Source organism: Phoca vitulina, unplaced genomic scaffold (assembly GCF_004348235.1).
Source record: "Phoca vitulina isolate PV1807 unplaced genomic scaffold, GSC_HSeal_1.0 scaffold33, whole genome shotgun sequence".
Lineage (NCBI taxonomy): Eukaryota > Metazoa > Chordata > Mammalia > Carnivora > Phocidae > Phoca > Phoca vitulina.
The window spans coordinates 13,701,114-13,725,278 of record NW_022589736.1 but is presented as its reverse complement, the minus strand read 5'-3'; the positions used below and the strand labels follow the sequence as shown (position 1 = coordinate 13,725,278).

The following is a 24,165-nucleotide window of genomic DNA, read 5'->3' as shown; positions in this document are numbered from 1 at the left end:
CAGCCATGATCTGATTAAATAGCAAGTCACTCTGATATTCCCGGACATAAAATCTGCAGCCCTAACTCTCCAGTCTTTTGAGAGACTGAAAGAGCAGCTGAATTGGACGGAACAGGAACACCAAGATCCAATTACCTATAAAACCTCTCATGTGGTGGTCTCCCAGGATAACAATGTATTATTAGTTTTAGTACAGTATGTTAAGTATAAACTCTGCACATAAATGGAAGGTAAAATGGACTTCTTGGAAGGTAAAATTATAAATAATTGCACAGATCTTAATGTTTGTTTGAACGATTTCTATTAAATTAGGAAAGCGTGCTTCAAAGAAAAGAAATTATGTATTCACGTCATCCTTGAGAAAACAAACTAACCTTTAACTTCCCTGAGAGAAGAAAGAATCCATATAAAAGGACACAGAAAATCAACCCAAATACCAGATCTATCCATCAATTCATTAGGCTACCTCCTGGACCAACTGCGCAGATGTTTACTCGGGTTTCTAAAAGGAATTATTACCATCGGTTCTATTCTGTTACAGCCAATTGTGCATCATAGAAAGTATCTTACCTCTGGAGGGAACTGCAGAAGGCCTGTCAATAAATTAAGCCTCCCTCTGTGGGGCATGCCAATAATGACATCCGTTATCCCGCTGTAGGCTGACATTTTCAGCAACTCGTGGAAAAAGCCCATCATGCTTTCGGCTCCTTCGCCCCCATACCGCTTCACTGTGGCAAACTTGGTGGCCAAAAAGTGGTCAAACTCCTGTGGAACATCACATCAGACACATTTGTTGCAGGAAGAGAGCCAGCTACTCAGGTCCAAGTCAGACACGTTTATGAGGGTTGTGGGAAGACCCTAAACTATTTCAAGTGGCTGCAGCAATGCCCCTTCACGACATACGCCAGAGACAGGCGTTAACTAGTCCGGAGCATGGCAGGAACGCCTTGCCAAGGACGCCAGGCAGCAGGGGGAATGCAGAGAAAATAACGTGAGTGGTAGAATAACAACCCCAGAGGAAGCCTCTTAGAATTTATTCCTCTGGGGGGAAAAAAAAGGCATGTGTTCTTCTAAAGCAAGGGCTGGGCCTTCGATTCCGCCCCTCCTAGCCCCTGAGTTTTAGTAGCGGGCTCGACAGTACTATCTCATCAAGGCGGCAAACCACCCAACTATCCAAATGACTGGGAATCGTTTTCTCGTCATCTTGACATGCCGGAGCCTGATCCGAGCCCTGACAGATTCACTTCCGTTTATTTGTACCAAGAGCTTTCATGCATAGCTTTCTTTGATCACTCGAGGTAATAAAAAGAGACGATCTTAAGGATTTTGCAGTCTTTTAGAGAGTGAATAGGCAAATATATAAAAAGTATTTTGACTCGGAGGAGAACCAGTAGCTCTGGTGTTTGGTGATCTACTTTTTTCTACTTAGAACCAAGTGGTGTGTGTTATATTGTCTGTTGTGTTGAGGCAAGGGGATAAATGGGGTAAGTAAATGCTTTAATTCCCTCTCTTCAATATTTATGTTATCTTTATAGAAGAGGAGCCATCCTATTCCATTGATATTAGCTGGTACTTTTATACCTGAGATTCTAGCATTAGTTTTGACAGGTGTTTTCGCTCTTCTGTGCTAAAAGTCTCTTTTTTCAGTTCTTCAAATCGCTTGGCAAACCAGTCTTTCTCCTCCTGGCTCTGAAGTTGAGAGGTTTCAATAGAAATTTGCCCACAGTAGATTTGGTTGAGATAGGCCAATACTTCCTCAAGAGAGGCCTCCTCCTTCCCCATGTTCAATAATCCTACAAAATGGAATCAAAGGGATCATTTTAAAAAGCAATCAACCACGTCATTAATTATAGAACATACAAAATATTTCAATTCAGAGCATTTTGTTCTGGATAACTCGGGTCATCATCAATGGCTATCTAGATTTTTCTAAAGGCAAAACTAGAAATATGGTCAAAGGCCATGAAGTAGTCATACTAGGAGAGGGAATTAAATCTTTGCTTTATGCCAAATTTTGATTCTATTGTAATTTCAAAATAAAAATTGGAACCTGACATTCATTTGCTTTATAGCTAGAAATCAGAGGTCCTACCTTTATCTGAAATATCTTTCCAAATGTTCAAGTCTTATTAATAGCTATAAAGCAATTCTACCATTGAACAGTTGGTCTTAATGTGATTTAATATTGATAGCAAAGCAATATTTTAAGGTAAAGGGAAATCTACCCAACCCTCAGTCAAAACAAGGGAAGGTTTGTAATATATCAATAGCTCAGCACCAAATCAATTATCAGTCATTTGCCTAAACCTACAAACCTACTTTATTACTGCTTATGGTTTCTTACAATAAACTTCAGCTCTTTGATACTGACCATTCAAGTTATAGATATCGCTTTGTGTATTGCTTAGCTTCTCTGCCTCACATTTTAATCTATAAAACAGGAACAGTCAAAGCACCTCAGGGGAGAGTTGCTAAGATTACATGAGATAGGAAATAACCCAATGTCCATTGATAGGATAAACCAAATGTGATGTAGCCGTACGATGGAATATTATTCAGCCACATAAAGGAATTAAGTACCAATTTATGTTACAATATGGGTGAAACTTGGAAACATTATGCTAAGTGAAAAAAGCCAGACACAAAAGGCCACATAGTGTGACTTTATTTGTACAGAATGTCAAGAACAGGCAAATCTATAGACACGGAAAGTAGATTCATGGTTGCCAGGGACTGGGGAGACGGCAAAATGGGGAGTAACTGCTAAGTAGGCACAAGATTTCCTTTTGGGGTGATAAAAATGTTCTGAAACTAACTTGATGGTTGCACAACACTGTGGATATACTTAATGTCACTGAAGTGTATACTTTAAAATGGCTAAAGCTCTGGGTAGCTCTGCCTCGCAGCACAGGGAATGCTTGTTGAATGCTTAAAAATCAACAGGAATGTCCTAGGTTCATCAGGTAGATGGAAGGGTATTCCATGCAAAGTTATGGACGTATGACTTGACACAATATCAGGGACCTGTATGTAGACTCAGCAAGAATAAGGTACAACAAGGGGACAGGGATGACACTAAAACAGCTTTTCCACTCCTGAAGGGCCATTCAAATTATGATAGTAGCATAGATTTTTGTCTCAGAGACCCTGAACTGAGAATTACCTAGCTGAGTCCAATCAAATCCTAGAACTGAAAGATAACAAAATTGTTGTGCCCTTAAAGATCACTACATTTTGGAATGGTTTATTACACTGCAATAAATTACCAGACATTACTAACTGATGCATGTACCAGAATTTGACACTGGCTTAAGATTAACTTTAAAAAAATGACATGAGGGGCACCTGGCTGGCTCAGTCCTAAGAGCGTGTGACTCTCAACCTCGGGGCTGGGAGTTTGAGCCCCATGGTGGGTATAGAGATTACTTAAGAATAAAATATTTAAAAAAAATAAATAAAAATTAAAATAATAAAATAAAATAAAAATAAAAGTAAAATAAAATATGACATGAGGTAGGAGCCCAGGATCCTGATGGGTTATCCATCCCCAACTTCAAGTTCCCAGGCTGGGCAAGAAAAAAGGCAGAAAAAGTTCAGGCTGCAGAAATGGAAGGTGATGTGGGTCGTCACCTTACCTCTGCCACTTTCTCGCTATGAGCTGCTTAAGTTCTCTGAGTGTCTGTTTTCCTATCAGTAACTTCTTTAGGTAGTAGGTATGAGAATTAATTGACATAATGGATATAAAGTGCATGGCACATAATGGGAGTCTGACTTTTTTTTTTTATTTCAGGACTTGGAATTTTTTTACTCATTTTTGAAATAATTTATTTTCTTTTGTGGAAAGAGCACTGACCATAAGATCTGTTTTCTTACCAAAGTTTTAAGTATACAATATGATATTGTATACTTGTATACAATTATACACTTGTATAATTGTATTGTTAACTATAAGCCCCATGTTGTATAGAAGATCTTCAGAACTTATCTTTCATAATTGAAACTTTGTACCTTTTGACCCACACCTTCCCTTTCCCACCCCTCCCCAGACCCTGGGAACCATTATTCTACTGGTTCGAGGAGTTTGACTATTTTATTTCATTATTTTTCTTAAATACAGAATGCTTCATGAATTTGCATGCTGTTCTTGTGCAGGGGCCATGCTAATCCTCTCTATATCATTCCAATTTTAATATCTGTGCTGCTGAAGCTAGCACGAGTTTGACTACTTTAGATTCCTCATACAGTGGGATCATGCAGTATCTGTCCTTCTGTGACTGGTTTTATTTCACTTAGCATAATGCCCTCAAGGTTCATCCATGTTGTCCCAAATGGCATGATTTCCTCCTTTTTTAAGGCTGAATAATATTCCATTCTGTACATAAACTGCATTTTCTTTCTTTTTTTTTAAGTTGGCTCTATGCCCAATGTGGGGCTTGAACTCATGTCCCCAAGAGCAAGAGTTGTATGCTCTACCAACTGAGCCAGCCAGGTGCCCCTCCACTGCATTTCTTTATTCATTCATCCAATGATGGACATTTTGGTTGTTTCCATATTTTGGCTATTCTAATAATGCCACAATAAACATGAGAGTACAGATAACTCTTCAAGATCCTGATTTCAATTCCTTTGGATAAATACTCAGAAGTGAGATTATTGGATCATATGGTAATTCTATTTTTAATTTTTTGAGGGAACCTCTAAATTGTTTTCCACAGTAGCTATACCTACTTGCATTCCCAACAGTACACGAGGGCTCCCTTTTCTCCACATCCTTACCAACACTTGTTATCTGGTGTCTTTTTAATAGCCGTTCTAATAGGTGTGAGATGATAATATCTCATTGTGGTTTTGATTTGCATTTCCCTGATGATGAGTGATACTGAATACCTTTCCATATATCTGTTGGCTATTTGTATGTCTTCTTTGGTGAATATGTTTTTAAACTCAGAGGAAATGGGCCCTATTGAAAGACTATTCTAGAACCTCAAGACAGGTCCTCTTAGTGCTTGAATGTGCCCCTCACTGTCACTCACACCCCATGGAAGCCGCAGCTCCAGTTGGCATGTGGATTCTTCAAGAACAGAGAAAGGAGCCCTACCTCATGTTGGCAGTTAACTGTCACATGGACAGTCTAGGGTCAATGAGCTTTACCTGTGGTATTAAAGGGTCCCTGCAGGGTCTGCACAAGAGCTTGGATTTCAGGCACATTCTCCTGCAAGGCTTGTCCACTGAAGAGGGGGTTGATTTTGGCAGCTTTATGACCATGTTCACAGTATACTGTCACCAACCTGGCAAGGCCATGATCAACTAATTCAAGGGGGAAAGAACACAGTACAAACAATTTAGGAAATGCCCACAAACCAAAAAAAAAAAAAAAAAAAAAAATCAGTTTTTTCAAATAAGTCTTTGCAGGCTTAGACTTTTTTAATGCATTGCTCCTACCCACCACATCTCAGGATTAAAGACTACCATAATCCAAGAAAACACACTTACTTCTTTAAATTTATCTCATGATAGCTAAAGTCACTAGAAAAAAAAAAAAAAAAAGGAGACAGAACTATGAGTGTACCTTTGTAAAAACAACTATGCCCATCGATAGATCGTAAAAGGAAACACCTCAAACTGAAAAGAATTGTTAGAAGGCTGAGATTCTGGATAATTATAGTTCTCTTAATTATTATTTGAGATTTTTAAATATTTTACATAAAAAGGGATGCCTGGGTGGCTCAGTCGGTTAGGCTTTGCCTTCCGCTCAGATCATTACCAAGTCCAGATCATTACCAAGTCCAGCATCGGGCTCCCTGCTCAGCAGGGAACCTGCTTCTCCCTCTACCTGCCACTCCCCCTGCTTGTGCACTCATGCTCTCTCTCTGGCGAATAAATAAATAAAATCTTTAAAAGTATATATTTTACATAAAAAAATAGAAATAGGTAGAACTACAAAATCAATGTTATATTTCCTTCTCTATTTCTTAAAGGCCAGGTACCTAGTTATTTCATAGACTCATGAAATCTTACACTAGAAAAAGATCTTAAAAATGATCTTGTCACTCACATAATACAAACAAACAAACAAACAAACAAACAAACAAAAACAAAACAAAAAAATCCCCTTTATAAAGCCCTAAATGAGTGGTTCCTTGGTCTCGGCTTGGAGGAGAGGCATTATCTCTCAATGAATCCAACTGGTGATTTTATATTGAGCCAAAAACTGCTTTTCTTCTCTTTTTCACATGGAAGTTCTTCCAAATTTTAAAGAAAAAAAAAAATCCTTCATGCCCACACTCAATTCACCTTCAGTTAATCAAGGCAGCCTTACAAACTGAGCGTAAATCTCTGAAGATGAGATCTGCCCTTGAGGGCACACATTTTCTGAACGTTTTTTCAGTTTGTGTTTTTCTTCTCAGAACCCAGAGAAAATTGTTAGCATATTTTGAACGATTTAATGACCATTTCATGAATATTTATTGCCATGCAAGGAGTACACATGTGCTTGGGTTTGTAGTCAGAGGATTGCAAAATATATGTCTTGTTTCAGGCTCACAGGAAAGAACAGAGATGAAATGAATATGTAAAAGATATGTTGCACTAATACAACAGTTAGGAGGTTCCATGCTATGTCTAATAAACTAGTAAACTAATCAATCAGTCCCAGTAAATGAATTGATTTCAGTCTGGAGGGTAGTCATATGAATTGCTATAGGGTTCTATTCTGAATCCTACTGAAGTTCTCAATTGCTGTGTTGTGAAGCAGGAAACCTTCAGATTTGTGGCTAAAATCCAGACAGACCATGTCCAAAGCATTGTCCCCAATGGCCACTCCTTAAAAACACATTGTCCCTCCCCCACCCCAAAAAAACAAAACAAAACACAACAGAACAAAAAAAAACCCACATTCTTCCCTGGGCTCTGTTTGCAAGATCCCGCTTTTCTTCTAACTCACCGGCTACTCAACCTCAGTCATTTGCAGGGACCTCCTCTTCTTTGCCCATCTCTAAAATATTAGTGCTCTGCAGGTCTGCCTAGAGCCTTCTTCTCAGTCTGTTTTCTCCTGCAGGGTGATCTCCTGCACTTTCTGCAGCTTCTAGTAATGTGTACAAGACTACATCTCTAGCAGGACAAGTCCAATAGTAAATATGTAGGGTTATCGTCACCGTTCTCAAATTAGTAGCCCTGTTGAAAACATTCTCGTAGTGAACCTACATCAGCTCACAGAGGTCACTGCTCACTGGACTTTTCATGCTACTCCAAAGCAATGGCGTGGGCATCGGCACACAGGTATGCTGCTCACTCCCAAGAACACATGGCCACTGCTATTCCGCCAGAGCCAGAGAAAGAGGTCCGTCCCCTCCGCACCTCTAGGTACATCCTACATCCATCCTGGCAATCTGTTTTCTCTCGGACCCTCCTTCCATTGTTCTGGTTTCTTCTCGCAGACCCAATCCCGTACACCTTCCCTCTGCCTCCCAGATCCTTCCATTGTCACCTCTGGAATTCTGCTCCATGATTAACAAACCTCTCTGCATTCTTACCCTCTTCTTTAAACTTTCCTTATACCCCTGTCCGAACTGGAACCTGCTTGCCCCCCACCTCCCTAGCCCCCGGAGGACAGCGGGAGGTGAAGCTACTCATCACCACACCCACCCCTCAGGTATTGAAGGTGGAGTCGAAGCCTCCTTGTTCCTCACGGCACATTCGCCTATCGTTATTCGCATTCCTGAATTGTTAGTGTTGTTTTGGGTTTTTTTTTTTAAGATTTTATTTATTTATTTGACAGAGAGAGATACAGCGGGAGAGGGAACACAAGCAGGGGGAGTGGGAGAGGGAGAAGCAGGCTTCCCGCCAATCAGGGAGCCCGATGCGGGGCTCGATCCCAGGACCCTGGGATCATGACCTGAGCCGAGGGCAGACGCTTAACGACTGAGTCACCCAGGCGCCTCGAATTGTTAGTGTTCTAACTCTGCAAACCCCCAGTCCTCTGAGGCACAACAACATAGTGTTGTCAACTAATCTCCATTTGCCAATAGCCATTACAAAACAATGTTGTAGGAGAAGCTTAATGGAAAAGTGTCAGTGTATGTAGATGAAAAAAGACTAACAGTATATATAGCATGAGCCTGTTCTTTGTTAAAATGTATGTGTATAACACATAATGCATATTTCATTATATAGTCTATATAGCATAATATTAGTATCTATATACTTCATATATATGTATGTGTGTATATATATTTCATATATGCAAAGGAAATGGACCAAAAACTTAGGGATTATTCTATATTAAAATTCCTGATTTGGGGTTTTTTGCTTATCATATTTACTAAGTTTTCCACAGTGAACATGTATAGAGCTCTTTAAATTGTATCCATTTAACTGACTTGTTGCCTCCTGCACTCTGAAAGCTTTTTTTTTTTAAGATTTTATTTATTTATTTTGGGCGCCTGGGTGGCTCAGTTGGTTAAGCGACTGCCTTCGGCTCAGGTCATGATCCTGGAGTCCCTGGATCGAGTCCCGCTTCGGGCTCCCTGCTCGGCAGGGAGCCTGCTTCTCCCTCTGACCCTCCCCCCTCTCATGTGCGCTCTCTCTCTCTCTCTCATTCTCTCTGTCTCAAATAAATAAATAAAATCTTAAAAAAAAAAAAAGATTTTATTTATTTATTTTGACAGAGAGAGAGAGCACAAGCAGGGGAAGCATCAGACAGAGGGAGAGAGAGAAGAAGGCTCCCCGCTGAGCAGGGAGCCGGATGTGGGACTCAATCCCAGGACCCTGAGATCATGACCTGAGCCAAAGGCAGACGCTTAACCAACTGAGCCACCCAGAAAAACTTCTGATTAGTGGGTTTTCTCCAGTGCACCTGGCACACCTGTCCCCACCAGTGGACTTCTTGCCTGTAAGAATCAGTTGTATTTGTTCCCACGGCTGTTGCTGTGGGAGAAAGTAAAATAAATATTAGGGGGAAAATCATAAAAATCTAGAGAGACATTGTATTCAGATTACTTCCGTAAGTGCTCTTAATTTTAAAAACTTGCAAACACAAAAAAATAAATATATTTGTTAAAATACTTAAAGCATCTCTCATTTCTTTATCATACTCCTTGCTTTAATAACCCTTTTTGAAATTAACTGACATGAGGGGCACCTGGGTGGCTCAGTCGTTAAGCGTCTGCCTTCGGCTCAGGTCATGATCCCAGGGTCCTGGGATCGAGCCCCACATCGGGCTCCCTGCTCGGCGGGAAGCCTGCTTCTCCCTCTCCCACTCCCCCTGCTTGTGTTCCCTCTCTCGCTGTGTCTCTCTCTGTCAAATAAATAAAAAAAATCCTTTAAAAAAAAAAAAAAAAGAGGGGCGCCTGGGTGGCTCAGTTGGTTAGGCGACTGCCTTCGGCTCAGGTCATGATCCTGGAGTCCCTGGATCGAGTCCCGCATCGGGCTCCCTGCTCGGCGGGGAGTCTGCTTCTCCCTCTGACCCTCCCCCCTCTCATGTGCTTGCTCTCTCTCATTCTCTCTCTCTCAAATAAATAAATAAAAAATCTTTAAAAAAAAAAAAAGAAATTAACTGACATGAAATTAACATGTTCTAGTTTCAAATGCATTGGATAAAAGTGCTTCACCTATATTACTTTTGTAGCAAATAGTGAAATTAAAAGATTTAAAAGGATGCGAGCATCACAATTGAATATATATATTTCTCATAAAAATAACTTCCTATCACTGTATAAATAAACCATGGGATTACTGTAAAAGAAAAATGACTACCTTCATGTTAGGCATCATACCACCCAAACAACTTAGTACTTAGGATATCTATAGAAGTTCAGAAGAATTTAATTTGGTGTTTAAATCCTTAAGATGCCAGAGAGAATAGGGAAAACAACAGCACATATACACAACTGTTCTTCAAAATGAAATGGAAAATACCGAAGGCAGGCTTCTGGCTCAAGAGACTGGCACAGAGTAGATGCTCGAGAAACATTTGTTATGAACTGAGTGAAGTCCTGAGAGTCAGCGTATTATAAGAGTCACAGAACCCTCGTGATGAAAGTTTCCCAGAGCCCTCAAATGTGCAGTAGAAGAGTTGCTGTGGATCCTTCTTCCTTACTTTGAGTCCCTCTTTTCTGAGAACTGCATCCTCCCATTCCAGGAAGTGGGTTCCCGAGGCCATGTCTACTTCATTCCCTTCTGCCTCCCTCCCAATTAAGGGATTGCAAAGACACCAGAGTCGAGGTGGGTCCGATTTAATCTTTCCAGACTTTATGACTTGGGATTGGGAGATAAGGGTAGTTCACTATGCCTCCAGTTTGTGCAAACAATGTGGTTTATGCTGAACACCTGCTTTCCTTCTGGAAGTCTGGAATTTTGGCACATGCAGAGGATGCTTACATGAACATCTGCTGATAAAAACCTTGGGTGCAGAGCTTCTAATGGACTTCCAAGTTAGCAACATCGCACATCTATTACTGTGTTTATGTTACTTGAAAAGGAGAGCATTCTGTATCACTCCTCATGGGGGAGAGAGTATAAGAAAGCCTGCACAAAGGTGTCTCCACAGCTGCCTTTTCCTGTGCTTTTTCCCATTATGATCCCGCTGTGTATCCTTATTACATCACTGTGATAAATCTGAGCCATGAATACAACTATAGGCTGAGTGCCGTGAGTCTTTCTGGTGACTCTCTAAATGTGGGGGTGGTCTCGAGGACCGCCGACTCACATTATGGGTGGCAGAGGAGCTGAGTACATTAACAGCTGTGCCCTGTGGGCCCACGCGCAGCTTTTGCCAATATTCCCTGAGTTAGTTCTGGTCTTCTTCCCCCCCACTGAGTCTTGGTTGCTACACATATCCTTCGGTTCTGGGAGATACCCTTGTATCTTTCAAATAAAGTCCCCTCTTTGCGTTAGATAGCCACAGTTGGTTTCTGTTGCTTGTGACCAAAAGAACCTAGGCTAATAGGGGAGTGAAAAAAAAATATGACAGGGCTATCTACATCAGTGACTTTATTCTCTCCATAAGCAAGCACAGCAGGGGCACTAAAGGGTTTTGATTTTCAGGAAGGGTTCATATTAACCATCATGAAGTACGCAGGCAGATAAACTAAACTTAGTACTTAAACTTAAAGTCAGTAGAGTTCTTTCTCATCATCCGGTCATAAATAGCCTCCCCCAAAATATCTAGATCACATCCAATAATCTTCCACTCAAGGCAGCATATGCTTATAGCAAGTGGGAATGTTGGATAAAATGACTGAAGACTCCAAGAAAGAGAATTTCATAACTGGAGTCCCTCTGAACCCCATTAAAATGTGATGCCTGCCTCCCAGCTTCAGCTTAGGAACTTCATAGATAACCACATCAAAACCAAGACTTTGTACCAGAATACTATATTCTGTACAGCAAGCTCAGACCGAGGCTGTGCAACCGAGTTCATTTTATATCATACCCTCTCTTTCCATCTCAAACACAGTATCTTTATTAAATAAATTTATTTCACCAGATATTTCTTCCTTAAAAAAAAAAATACTAAACAAAACAACAACAACAACAACAACAACAAAACAAAAAAATCCTTGCTCTGGTCCTTTCTGTTTTTCTCCCAATCCTTTCCTAAATCACTGCCAAGATAGATAAGTGTCACAGATTGATAGTAAATGATAATGAGAACTAACTTTTTTTTAAAAATTTATTTATTTGATGGAGCGAGCAAGCGAGCACGCGCATGCGCAAGCACACAAGAAGGGGGAGGGGCAGAGGGAGAGGGAGAAGGAGACTCCTTGCCTAGCAGGGAAGCCGACGCAGGGCTCAATCCCAGGATCCTGGGAGCATGACCTGAGCCAAAGGCAGATGCTTGACTGAGCCACCCAGGCGCCCGAGAACTAACTTTTGCTACACACTGTGCTCAGTGTTTCACACACAGCATCTTACTTAACTCTTACAACACTGAAATAGGTATCCTTAGCTGCAGAAGAGTAAACTGAGGCTCAAAGACATTAAGTGACTTGCAAAATGTCACATAGGTAGTAAAGAAGGTAGAATTTGAACTCAAGCATATTTGACTTCAATCCAGTCTTCTTCCATTATACTATATCAAAAATTGAAAAGGAAAGTCCAGAGCCTACAGCAAAAGGGATGAGAGAACTGGACATCCCTGGGACATTAAAAAAAAAAAAAAAAGTACAAGAGCTAATGTCATTAGCCTTTTTTGGTCTGCATTTGTATTCCAGAATTATTGAGATTTTTAAAAATCTCTAATGCAATAAGATTTTCTTCAACCACTTTTCCCATGACTCCAGTAGAGGTTCCCGCTATTTCTAATATGCAACATACCCACAACCTCACTTCAACCATTAAAGCTCAATGCCAAGTTCAGTAATCACTCAACACTATCTGGAATCCTATGGCTCCCATCTTCTGCTGGTCCCTAATTTCCGCCATTTTTTGTAATCCAAATCCTCCATAATTAAACTTATACTCATGAATCAGCACTCTTCCATTTTTAACTGGGATTGTTGATAAATAAATTCAAGCTTACCCGAATTGAAGTTTACAGAGGCTAAAGTACAAGCTGTTACTAATATCCAGCTACAAAAAACACTAATCGTAGGTCAAATTTTAACTAGTGAAACCACTGCCATCTAAGAGGTTATTAGAAGCAAATTCAGTATCTCCTTAAAACCTTCATGCAATGGAAGTCTTAGAAAATGATGCAGTCGTCCTATGCAGGCACTGATTTTCAGCCAAGATAAATATTTGAAGAAAGAAGGCTGATGAAGGAAGGGCAAAGAGGAGGAGCGAGGCACCATAACTTTGATCATACCTCCTCCCACTTCACTATGTCACCTTTGATGTGGGAGGATGCCATGTGTCCATTTTCAGTAGGGCTTGTCCTTTGATTAACTTTGCCAATACCAAAAAGTTGTATACATGATCCATCACACCAACTCAATCATTCCTCTCAACGAAGATGGTACCTTTTAAGACAACTGGCAGGCGTTAATTAAACCATGTACTCCTGTTCTAATTAATAGAACTGACCATAAGCACACACTTAAATGGAACTTAAGAAAAAACCCCAGCAAGTCTTCATTGTGTTCATCAGTAAAAAAGAAATTATTACTTTTTCTAAAACATAGTAATACAGTACATTACCCAATGTATCTCAAAGGTGCTTCCTTTCTTGATACTTGGTGTCATGGTGATAACATGCAAAATTCAATGCACTAAATGTTATAAATAAATTGCATATACAGAATCATATTTCCATTTCTTAGTACGAATAAATCATTTCATAAGTATTCAGTTAACTGTGGAGCTGAGAGGAATGTAGGACAAGGTCTTCACCAGGCAGGATCTTACAATGTGAGCGGATGGTCCCTACACAAAACTGCACAATCATAAAATGTTCAGTAGAGTCCAAGGGGTCCCATACTGAGAGTTGAAGGAGCTCAGATTAGGATAGGCTGGAGTTGTCTGGACAGATGTCACGGAGGAGATGGGAATGGAGATGGGTAAGAAGTGGAAAGGCATATAGGATAAAGAACATGGGGGAATTTATGTTGGAGAGAGGTAAGAAAGAAGGCAGAATGCGTCAGGAAACATGAAGCGCACTGAATATTAAGCTAAAGAATCTGGATTTTATTCTGAGAGGCAAAGTAGAGCCTTTGGACATCTGAGTTAAGAAAATGACTCAAAAAAAGAAAGAAAGAAAGAAAATGACTCAATGAAACCAACGTTTCAGAAAGACTAGACTAAGCCAGACAGGAACTAGGCTACGAATTTTAATACCAGTGAGGCTAGCCGTTTTATCTTTGTGAAGTCATGCATCTCTTTGAGAATTCAATGAAACCTACAGGCTCTCTGCCTAGACACACAGAGAGTTGTGCAAAGTCCACAGACCCTCTGAAACTTTTTCATATGGATCCATGGACCTTGGTTAGGAACACCTGAATTAAACTTTTTTTTTTGGCAGCAGACCAGAATTAAAGGCTTAGACTAGGATCCCAAAAGTGAAAACAGAAAGAAAGCAAGGCTTTGAGAAACACAGTGCTCAAAATTTGATATGAAGTATGAGGTGAAAAAGTTGAAGGTGGGTTGCTTGCCCCGGATTTCTACAATTCGTCTGTAGCAGAGACTCCTCCAACTCCCAATATCCATTTTCTCTTCTCTTTCATAGTAATAGATATTCGAACATATGGCCACCCAGAATAAAGATACACATCCCGGCCCCCCAGGCAGCCAGCTGACAATGTAACTAAGTTCTGATGAGTGAGAAGGGAGTAGCACTGATGTCTGCACCTTCTGGGTCTTGTCCTTAAAGGGAGAGGTGTTTTCTTCCCCCTTTCCTCTGTCCTACTGGCCAGACTGTGGATGCGATGGTGACCCATTCCGGACCAGAGTAGAGAGCAACACCCACAGGATGATGAAGAAACAACACAGAAGGTGCTTGAACCCCGTATGGCTTTGCACAGCAAAGCAGCTGTAACAGCTCAGACCTTTGGTCATCTTACTTAAGTCACTGTTATTCCAGGTCTCTGACATGGCCCTTGAACTTATCCTATCTAATATACAATTTGGTACCCGAGGTGGGTGGCTACCATAATAGAGCCTAAAATACGTATGATGTTGGCTTAGCAGTCCGACAGTGGGTGCCAGGGACCAGACATTTCGGACTAGAAAGCTAATGAGCACTGTGTTCTGCTGTCTGACAAAACACGCAGTGAAACTGTCCCCTGTGATATCCTGTGGGCAGACTTATGTCCATGGGGCTGTAGCTTAGTAGCGTGTGATCACGGTTTCTTGTCACTTTCAGGAAAGCCCGGGGAGAAAGATGAGGTCAAGGGAGATCAAACAAGAAGAGATGGAGGGAAATTCAGCTCTGCTAACAGGAGGCCCCTGTACCTAGAAGGCAGATCCTGGCAAGTTTGGGAAATTAGAAGCACTTAGAAAAGGCGGTTCAAGGGATACCTGGATGGCTCAGTCGGTTAAGCGAGCGTCTGCCTTTGGCTCAGGTCATGACCCTGGGGTCCTGGGATCAAGCCCCATGTGGGGCTCCCTGCTTAGCGGGGAGTCTGCCTCTCCCTCTCCTCCTCCCCCCAGGTTGTTCTCTCTCTCTCTCAAATAAATAAATAAAATCTAAAAAAAAAAAAAAGAAAGAAAAGATGGTTCAGAAGAGGCTGCCTCAGCAGGAGGTAAGAGAACAGGCAAATCCTTCTTCAAGTACCTTCTAGAAAGCACACTGTTAGACAATGGGAGCCAGCTGAGCCTACAAGGTCCAATAAAGGGTGTTGCCTTCCCACTATTATTTTAGATGGTCTCAAGGTAAGCACATTAAGTTTAGGGAGCTGAGTGGGTAGGGCACAGAAGCAGTAAATAAAAGACCAGAGGTTTCAAGGCTTAAAAAGTAGGTCTAGATAAGATCTTTGACTGAAGGCAATTTGCTCATAGAATGACCACAGGCAAAAAGACTGCAGACCTATGACTGTTACAAGAAAATTGTACTGCTGGGCGCCTGGGTGGCTCAGTCGGTTGAGCGACTGACTGGCTCTTGATTTCGGCTCAGGTCAGAATCTCAGGGTCCTGGGATGGAATCCCGCGCTTAGCAGGGAGTCTGCTTCAGGATTCTCTCTCCCTCCCTCCCTGCCCCTCCCCCCTCACATTAACAAATAACCTTAAAAAAGAAAGAAAGAAAAAGAAAATTGTACTGCCAAACAAATCCCCGTTCTGGTCGTAAAAAATGCCTGTAATTGATGACCCCTAAAGTAACTCTCAGGCTCCTAACCTTACCAAAATAAAGTAGGCTATGGAAGGTATGCAGCCCCCAAGGATGGCACACTCCCCAATGCTCACGTCAGAGATGGCCACAGAGGACAGCGGATGAAGGAAGAAGAAGGCAAAGCCAGGGGCCTGTAGTGAACTTACAACAAAGTTCCACATCAAGGAGCTTTTATCATTCCCCTCCAACAGGATTTGATAACTGGTTTGAATAGTGACTGCTGTAGTTCCCTCTTTCCTTTCCCAGATGAGAGTTTTCTTTGTATATTGAATGTGTCAATAGGGTGTGTGTGGCAGTTTATAAAATTCCAGAGCATGAGAAGACCCAGCCAGCCCTGACAGAGAGGACTCTACATTCTCCGGACATAAGGGACCTTGAGATGGAGTCAAGAACCGAATGGAGGAGAAAGGAGGTGAATACATCCTATGTATGGGAAGAAACGCTTAGGTTATTTGAGTGGTCAGAGGGGTGGAGTGCGGTGATTACTAGCTTTTTTTCCAATATTTTCCCCACATAATTTTTAGCTAGTACCTGGCCACCCTAAATAAAAATTATGCTTTCCAGGGACGCCTGGGTGGCTCAGTTGGTTAAGCATCTGCCTTCAGCTCAGGTCATGATCCCGGGGTCTTGGGATCGAGCCCCGTTTCAGGCTCCTTGCTCAGTGGAGAGCCTGCTTCTCCCTCTGCCTGTTCTGCCTGCCGCTCCCCCCTGCTTGTGTTCTCTCTCTCTCTGACAAATAAATAAATCTTTTAAAAATTATGCTTTCCAGTCTCCTTTGCAGAATATACTGACCAAGTTCTGGCCAGGGAGATGCTACTCGAAGCGATAGACCCAACTCTCCGCCCCCTTTCTCCTACCCAGCCTAGTAGGAGATAGTGATCTACAGAGTCACTACAAAATAATGGAGTGAATTCTGAAACAGAGAGAAGAAAAACCTGCCAAAGATCTGCATGCAACGGTAATTTTGAAGAAAGTTGCAGGGTGGCCCACTTGCCTTTCAGTTTTATTCAGAGTAGTTAAAAGATAAGAAGAATGAAAAGAAAATTATTGCCCTTAGCAACAAAATGCCTTAAGCTAGATCCTATAACCATGCAACAATTGTTCCCAGGCACTGATTTCACTCTTGCCTCCCATTACCACAAGAGGCCACCATTGGCCTGCAGTTCCAACTCAATACTGAACTTTTCAAAGGTCACCAAGCACCTCACAGTAGAGCAAATTCATTACTGGGGGTGGGGACAATTTGGTGATGAAGGGGGAGGAAAGGGTTTATATACAAAATCAACCCCAGAGATAGTTTTCAAACCACACCAGCCCAAAGCTCCCAAGATGATTTGGATACAGTCTTCCAGTTAAAAACCACTGGCCCATGGGATGCCTCGGTGGCTCAGTTGGTTAAGCATCTGCCTTTGGCTCAGGTCATGATCCCAGGGTCCTGGGATCGAGCCCCACGTTGGGCTCCCCGCTCAGCAGAAGCCTGCTTCTCCCTCTCCTCCCCGCTTGTGCTCTCTCTCATTATCTCTGTCTCTCAAATAAATAAATAAAAATAAAATCTTAAAAAAAAACCAAAAACAAAAACACTGGCCCAGGTTTTTCCAAGGCAAGGCTGTTTTCAGCTATCAGGCTGTTATTAAGAATCAAATAGAGGGGCGCCTGGCTGGCTCAGTCCGTGGAGCATGCAACTCTTGATCATGGGGCCATACGTTCGAGCCCCATGTTTGCATGTGGAGATTACTTAAAAATAAAATCTTAAAAAAAAATCAAATAGAGACCCAACTGTGAGAGAAAATCTTAAACAAGATCACAATAATTGTGCACTGAGTACACACTAATATGATTTTAAATGAAGAAGAGATTGTCGAACATGTCCTATATATACATCCCTTAAAACTATAACAGTATTTGGCCATAGCTGGCTATGGACTTTCTGCTAGAGAATCAACCTGGGATGCCTGATAAAAATCTGTATTTTTGAACCAGATCTCAGACCACTGAATTAGAACCCTGGGGTGGGGGGATGCTTGGGAACTGGCATTTTATTTTTTAAAAGATTTATTTATTTGAGAGAGAGAGAGAGAGCACGCTGGGGTAGGGGTAGAGGGAGTGGGATAGCACCTCCAGCAGACTCCCTGCTGAGCTTGGAGCCCCATGCCGGGCTCCATCTCATGACCCTGAGATCACAACCTAAGCCAAAATCAAGAGTCAGATGCTCACTGACTGAGCCACCCAGGCTCCCCAGGAACTGGCATTTTAAAAATCATCTCAAAATGATTTGAATATACACTTAAATGTTTGAGAATAATTGACATATAAAATTCTTGACACTTGATTTGCAAAGTGAAAGAAGACATCAGTAGTCTTACCCTCATGGGATTACTAGTTGGCCAAAATGCTTTCCCTAAAGAAATCCCACTGCATCCAAGAGACAGAAATCAGGTTTACTATTAACGTCCCCTGAGGTCAAGAGCAAAATACTGAGGTCCCAATGCATAATATAAGATTCAAAGTTCAGGTTCTTATGATGAAGAGATCTTCATTGTTAACCTAATAGCTGGATTGAAGATGCCAAATGACCTTCCTCTAATAATCAGTCTGTATTCATCTTCTACTCTGTGAGGATTAAATATAGACAACTTTGGGGGCACCTGGGTGGCTCAGTCATGATCTCATGGGTCATGGCGCCCCAGGAGGCAGGCTCACACTCAGGAGGAGTCTGCTAGAAGATTCTCTCCCTCAGCTCCTCCCCTCACTCACCAGCGCCAGCAGCGTTCTCTCTCTCTCTCAAATAAATAAATAAATATTTAAAAAAAAAAAAAAGAAAACATAGACAATTTTGCAGCATAAACCAAATACCCAAAATAGGTCTCTTGCACATGAGCATGCAAAGAGAGGTCTCAAGAACTGATATTCATGTCTCCTAATCCATTAAAAGCACCTGTAACATACTTCTAAATTCAGAAAGGAGTTTAAAACTCTGAAATTAAAGTTAAAGGCTACTTAGGTCAGGGAGACAAATAATTAATACCATGCTGTGGTCCAAGACCACCAACTAACTGCCCCCTTCACCCTCGCAGTACAGTCGTGATCCCCACACATTCTGCTCACACGAGCCTTCGAGATGGCCCTGGAAATGTATCTTTGAGTAAACTCGAGGAGCTGGGAGTTTTTTTTTCTCCGCCGCCCCGCCTTGGCAATGAGCTAAGTTTCCACAAGTTTACATCCAAGGAATAGAAAAGACAAGGCCTCACAAAACCAGTCGGAACACGAACGCTGGGAAGATCACCCAAGCGTGGAACCAAGGCCGAGATCTCGACCTCAAGATACCGAGGCTGGACAGACTATGACCCTGACCCTGGCAACACCCATGCCTGCCTCCCTTGGGCCCCTCACCTCCCCTTACTCCCCACCCGCCTGAGCACACTTTGCAGACCCCAGAAGCCCGACCTCCCCCACAACAGCACCCCACTTCAGGCCTGTCGGGGAGGCCCCCTGCCTCCCCGGACCCTGCGCCCACGATCCCGGCCCTATCCCAGACCTGGAGGGCGCGCCAGGCCGCCCCGGGGCTCCCGGCTCTCGGGCCTCCTCGGCCGGTAGCCATAGACGCCCTTCTCCGTCTGGTAACCGCGCCGGAGGAGGAGTGGACGGGCTCGGCAGAAGCCTCGTCTTGCTGCTGCCACAGTGGCCGTGGCCATGTCCCGCCTGGAGCCCTGGGTCGGGAGACGAGGGGCACCACCCACCGGGAGCAAAGAAGGGTCGCTTCTGGGCCGCCTGCACCCCGCGCAGAGGGAAGCGAGAGGCGGGAGCCCCGCCCCGGGGACAACGCCCCCGCGCCTGATTGGCCAGGGGCCGGCCCCTGGGAGCCAATCCCGGTCAGCGGTCGACGGGGCGGAGCCTCGTCCCGGGATCCGCAGGGCTCGTGCGGCCCCGGAGGCGGAGGGGAGTAGGGAGTGTTGAGCCGAGCGTCATCTGCTGTTCGGTACAAAACTCGTTATCTCTGTATGATCTAAGGACTCCCGCCAGGAGTATTCACCCACCACCCCTCTGCTGGAAGCCCCAGAACACAACCACACAGACACGAAATTGGTTTTCATACCGAAGGGGAAAATCAGCGACAGGGTGCAAAAAAAGTAGTGGGACGGAGACCAAGGGACGCAAGAAGATAAAGGTCATATGAAGGGGCCAGAAAATCAATATTGCTCCTTTTTTTCTTAAGAAACATTGAGGAAGAAAGTAGAAAATAGTAGAGGGGGAGCCCGTAAGAAGGGGATAAAATAAAAGTGAAAAGAAATTGGGCATGGAAGATTGCAGGCAGTGTGGAGATACTGAGATTCTCCGTTGGTCTATCTCTGATAGATTTGCCCGAACTATTTAATTCCACAACTCACCCTTAACTTTCTCAATGAGGTGGCGGATGGAAGGGCTCTGAATCCTTCCCTAGTCAGTCATCCATCATTCCAGTCAGCCGTGCAGCTATACCCCATACTCCTAAGAACATTACACCTATGCGCCCAAGAGATCTCTCTACCTCACTCACTGAAGCACCGTGCCCACAGAGCACTTCGCTAGGTTCCAAGGATTAATAAGACACAGTGTCTGCCTTTAATCAGTTCCCAGGCCAGTTGCATACTGAACTCAACACACAGTATGAGAGATACTTGGACAGAGGCATGTGCCCTGCAAGCATAGAAAATCAGCATTGAGTACAAACAGGTGTGCCAGGGGAACCTCCTAAGTGGAAAGGACACTAGAACAGAATCCTCAGGGATGAAGCTGGTTATGGCGATTAGGATTTTTTTTTTATAATTTTAACACAAAAGAGTCTAGAACACGATTGAAAGATGTTACAAAGTACTAAATCAAAAATACAATATTTGGGAGGGATAATCCAATAGAATGAGGCTGTGCAATGGGAAGGGATAGGATCCAAGCACAGATGATGCTAGAAAGGGCGAAGAGACGTGTTTTTCATTGATTCAGGTGGAAATAAGAGAAGATTGGTGCAAAAGCAATCAGAGTTATAGATTCAATGGTAGAATTCTGAAGGAATTTCTTCTATGTGAAGTATGAGGCTATAGTTTCCCCCCAAAAGAATTATCTGAAAAGGTGCTGGGGAGTGGGGAGGTGAATCAGAGTTGAGAAAGGTGGGGACAGTAGGAAACTGTCATTGAGGAAAGTAGTAAAATGTAAAAGATTGTCCTAAAGTTTTGGGAGCCACCCAGTTGAGGTTTACAACCATGAATAGAAAGAGATACCAATTTCTGCTCTTTTGTGATTTTCTTCTTAATGCTCAGCTGGCTTGGCACAGAGAAGGTGGGAAGGATGATGATTGGATCCATTCATGGCTGTAATTTTTCCAGGTAGATGTGATAGAAAGGCCAAGAGACCAAGACGTTCAAGATACTAGTTGGCAAACTATTGAAATTAAAAACAAACAAACAAAAAAACATGGGCTCTATGCTGGAAAAAAAAAAGGCTAGAAATATAAGAATGGACTGATAAAAGAAGGGAAGGGCCAATGGGTTGGTAGTTCCAATGAGGTTGAAGAATAGGTAAACTAGGGGTGCCTGAGAATCTGACTAGAACAGAAGGTTGTAGAAAGAAAATGGGGTATTTGAAGAAGCTCTTTCGGCCATGGTCCTGTCCCTGTGCTTTAATAAAAACACCTTTTTGTGCTGAAAAAAAAGAAAGAAAGAAAATGGGGTGTTTGATGTGATGATTGCAGAAGTAATGATAAGGAAGGTTGGTTGGCTAAAGTAGAGTGAGGGAGAATGTCATCAGAGCTGAGAAGGTCAGAACTGAGAGGTCAGATTTTTAGATGAGGTGCCACAGGAACACTCACATCACCTTGGAAGTGGCAGGAATTGAAGTAGAGGAAGACTCTTAGTCATATATTGAAGCCTCTGGTGAATGATGAGGAACAACTAGGAAGTTAGCAGATGATGCTGAGGAAGGGGAAAAGGTGTGGCATAGCCCTATGCATGGATTCAAATCAGCAGGGAAATGGGCAAAAATGTAGGCAGCAACTGGGAATAGAGATGACACAGATCCCATCCCTGGACCCCAGGTACAATCTATCCAAAGTAGTTCTCAAATCTATCCACTCTCCTTCATTACTGCCTAGTCCAGGCCATCAGCACCTCTCTCCAGGAGGACCACAGTAGCTTCGTCAATGGTATTCTGGCCTTGGGTCATTCCTTGCCTTGCCATACGTCTTCCACATTGAGTGAGACGTATTTCCTAAAATTAATATCTGATTCACAGGGCTGTTGTCTGAATTAGAATAAGAGCATTCAATTAAAAAAATACATAGCAGACTGTGGGAAAAGAACTATTATAATCTTTACAATATTACTTATGCTGTGTTAAAACCACAGTTTATATAGTTTAATAGTTTTATTATTCCTGGAAAACTTAAATGTTTTGTTCTCTTTTCTACTATTATGTTATTTTTACATAGGACATGGATATAGACAGTTATATAGAGAAGGTTCTATATACAGTTTTATATAGATTTCTAGAATTGAAATGCAGTGCTGTGGAAGTTGCACGAGTGCTGTGCTGGGGATCAGGCTACCAAATTCTAATTCCATTTTTTCCATTGATTGGCTATGTGACCCTGAGAGGACACAACCTCTCTATTTCCTCATGGTCTACATGTTCTTTAAAGTTCATTCAAGTTCTAAATGTTTTTTATTCTAAAGCTTAATGTAAAAAGTAAGAGGATATGTATTGGGCCACTAGAGGAGAAGGGGAGAGTGTAGGCCTTACTTATTTGTACAATGGAATGTTATACAGAAATTAAAAATGAATGAACTAGATGTACACATAGAACATAAATAGTTTCCCAGAATATAAAATTGAGAAGAAAAAGTGATAGGAATGATATTCACACAAATTTTAAAAATATATCAAATTAGTCTATGTGTTTTTAATGAATCTGTACATATATAGTAAAAGTATAAATATATAATTAGGTAGGATGCATATCAATTTCAGTAAATTGTTTGGGGGGCATGGAGAGGAATAGGATGGGTGGGGCAGGAGTTTTATGATTTCTACCGTGCTATAGTTCTTCTGAAAATTCTGATATAAATATTTCAAAATGTTAGTCTCTGTTAGCATTTCAAAATGTTAGTATCTGTCAAATTGTGGGTGATGAGAATATGGATATTTGGTTTATGATCCTTTGTATTTTTCATCTTTTAAAAATATTTTACATTTTAGAGGTGCCTGGCTGGTTCAGTCAGTAGAACATGTGACTCTTGATCTCAAGATTGTGAGTTTGAGCCCCACATTGGGTGCAGAGATTACTCAGAAATAAAATCTTTAAAATAAAAAAATATATTTTATGTAATACCTAAATTGGGAAAAAATAAAATAATATATTTTAAATTTTAAGCATTTATAAAATATTTTAAAATTATAACTGAAAATTAGGGGCGCGGCTCAGTCGTTACGTGTCTGCCTTCGGCTCAGGTCATGATCCCGGGATTCTGGGATCGAGCCCCGCATCAGGCTCCCTGCTCTGCAGAAAGCCTGCTTCTCCCTCTCCACTCTCCCTGCTTGTGTTCCCTCTCTCTCTGTCTCTCTCTCTGTCAAATAAATAAATAAAATCTTAAATAAATAAATAAATTATAACTGAAAATTAGAAAGGTCTACCCTGATATCCTTCTTAAAATTGCAACTAACCTCATCACCCTTTATACTTCTGCTCCCCCTTACTCTACTCTTCTTATTTTTATCATTACATATATCATTTCCTAACATACCATAAAATCTGCTTATCATTTTTGTCTATCTCCCTTAACTAATATGTAAGCTCCATAAGGACAAAGGTCTTTGTAGGTTTTGCTCACAGATGTATCTTAAGTGCTTAGAAGAGTGCCTGGCACAAAATAGGTACCCCACAAACATTTGCTCAGTGAATGTATGGATTTTAGAGCCTGACTGCCTGTGTTGAAATTCTAGTTTCTAGCTGTGGGATCATGGCCAAGTTACTTACACACTCTAAGCCTTAGTTTCCCTATCCGTAAAATGGGATTTGTAATAGTACCTACCTAATAGGGTTGGTGTAACTACCTGTAAAACACTTTAGAACAATGCCTGGCATAATGTAAATACTCAATACATATTAGCTATTACTACTATTATTATTATTATATGGTTATTATAAGGTTTTAATCATGGTAGTGGCCCTCAGCATGATTCCTGGGATTTGATGGTCTTGAGCCTGCATGAGGCCTGATAAGTAAGTCTGGGTGTCAGGGTACAAGAAAATTAGCAATGATTGAGTATGAGAAAAGGAATATTCTAGGTATCAACTGAAGGAGTTCAGAGTATGCCACCCCAAAATATGCCTCTCTGGCATAAGGATCATTTTGAGCTGAAAGCAATTGGAAAGAAAC

The 24,165-nt window shown here is 41.9% G+C and overlaps 1 protein-coding gene and 1 non-coding gene across 2 annotated transcripts in view; both read right to left on the bottom strand.

Annotated features, from left to right (window-relative positions):
- The window catches only part of DHTKD1 (dehydrogenase E1 and transketolase domain containing 1), a 50,514-nt gene extending 30,963 nt beyond the window's left edge, over positions 1-19,551 (bottom strand). The window contains exons 1-4 of the mRNA XM_032425863.1: positions 19,296-19,551; positions 5,152-5,307; positions 1,582-1,793; positions 571-765 (exon numbers count right to left, since the gene is read on the bottom strand). Coding sequence (XP_032281754.1) covers positions 571-765; positions 1,582-1,793; positions 5,152-5,307; positions 19,296-19,452 — 720 coding nt within the window. The 5' untranslated portion in view covers positions 19,453-19,551. The remainder of the gene's footprint in view (positions 1-570; positions 766-1,581; positions 1,794-5,151; positions 5,308-19,295) is intronic.
- LOC116645695 lies at positions 4,108-4,214 on the bottom strand. The gene has a single exon (XR_004301998.1). It is a non-coding gene; the product is annotated as a U6 spliceosomal RNA (small nuclear RNA).
- Positions 19,552-24,165: the final 4,614 nt, after the last annotated feature.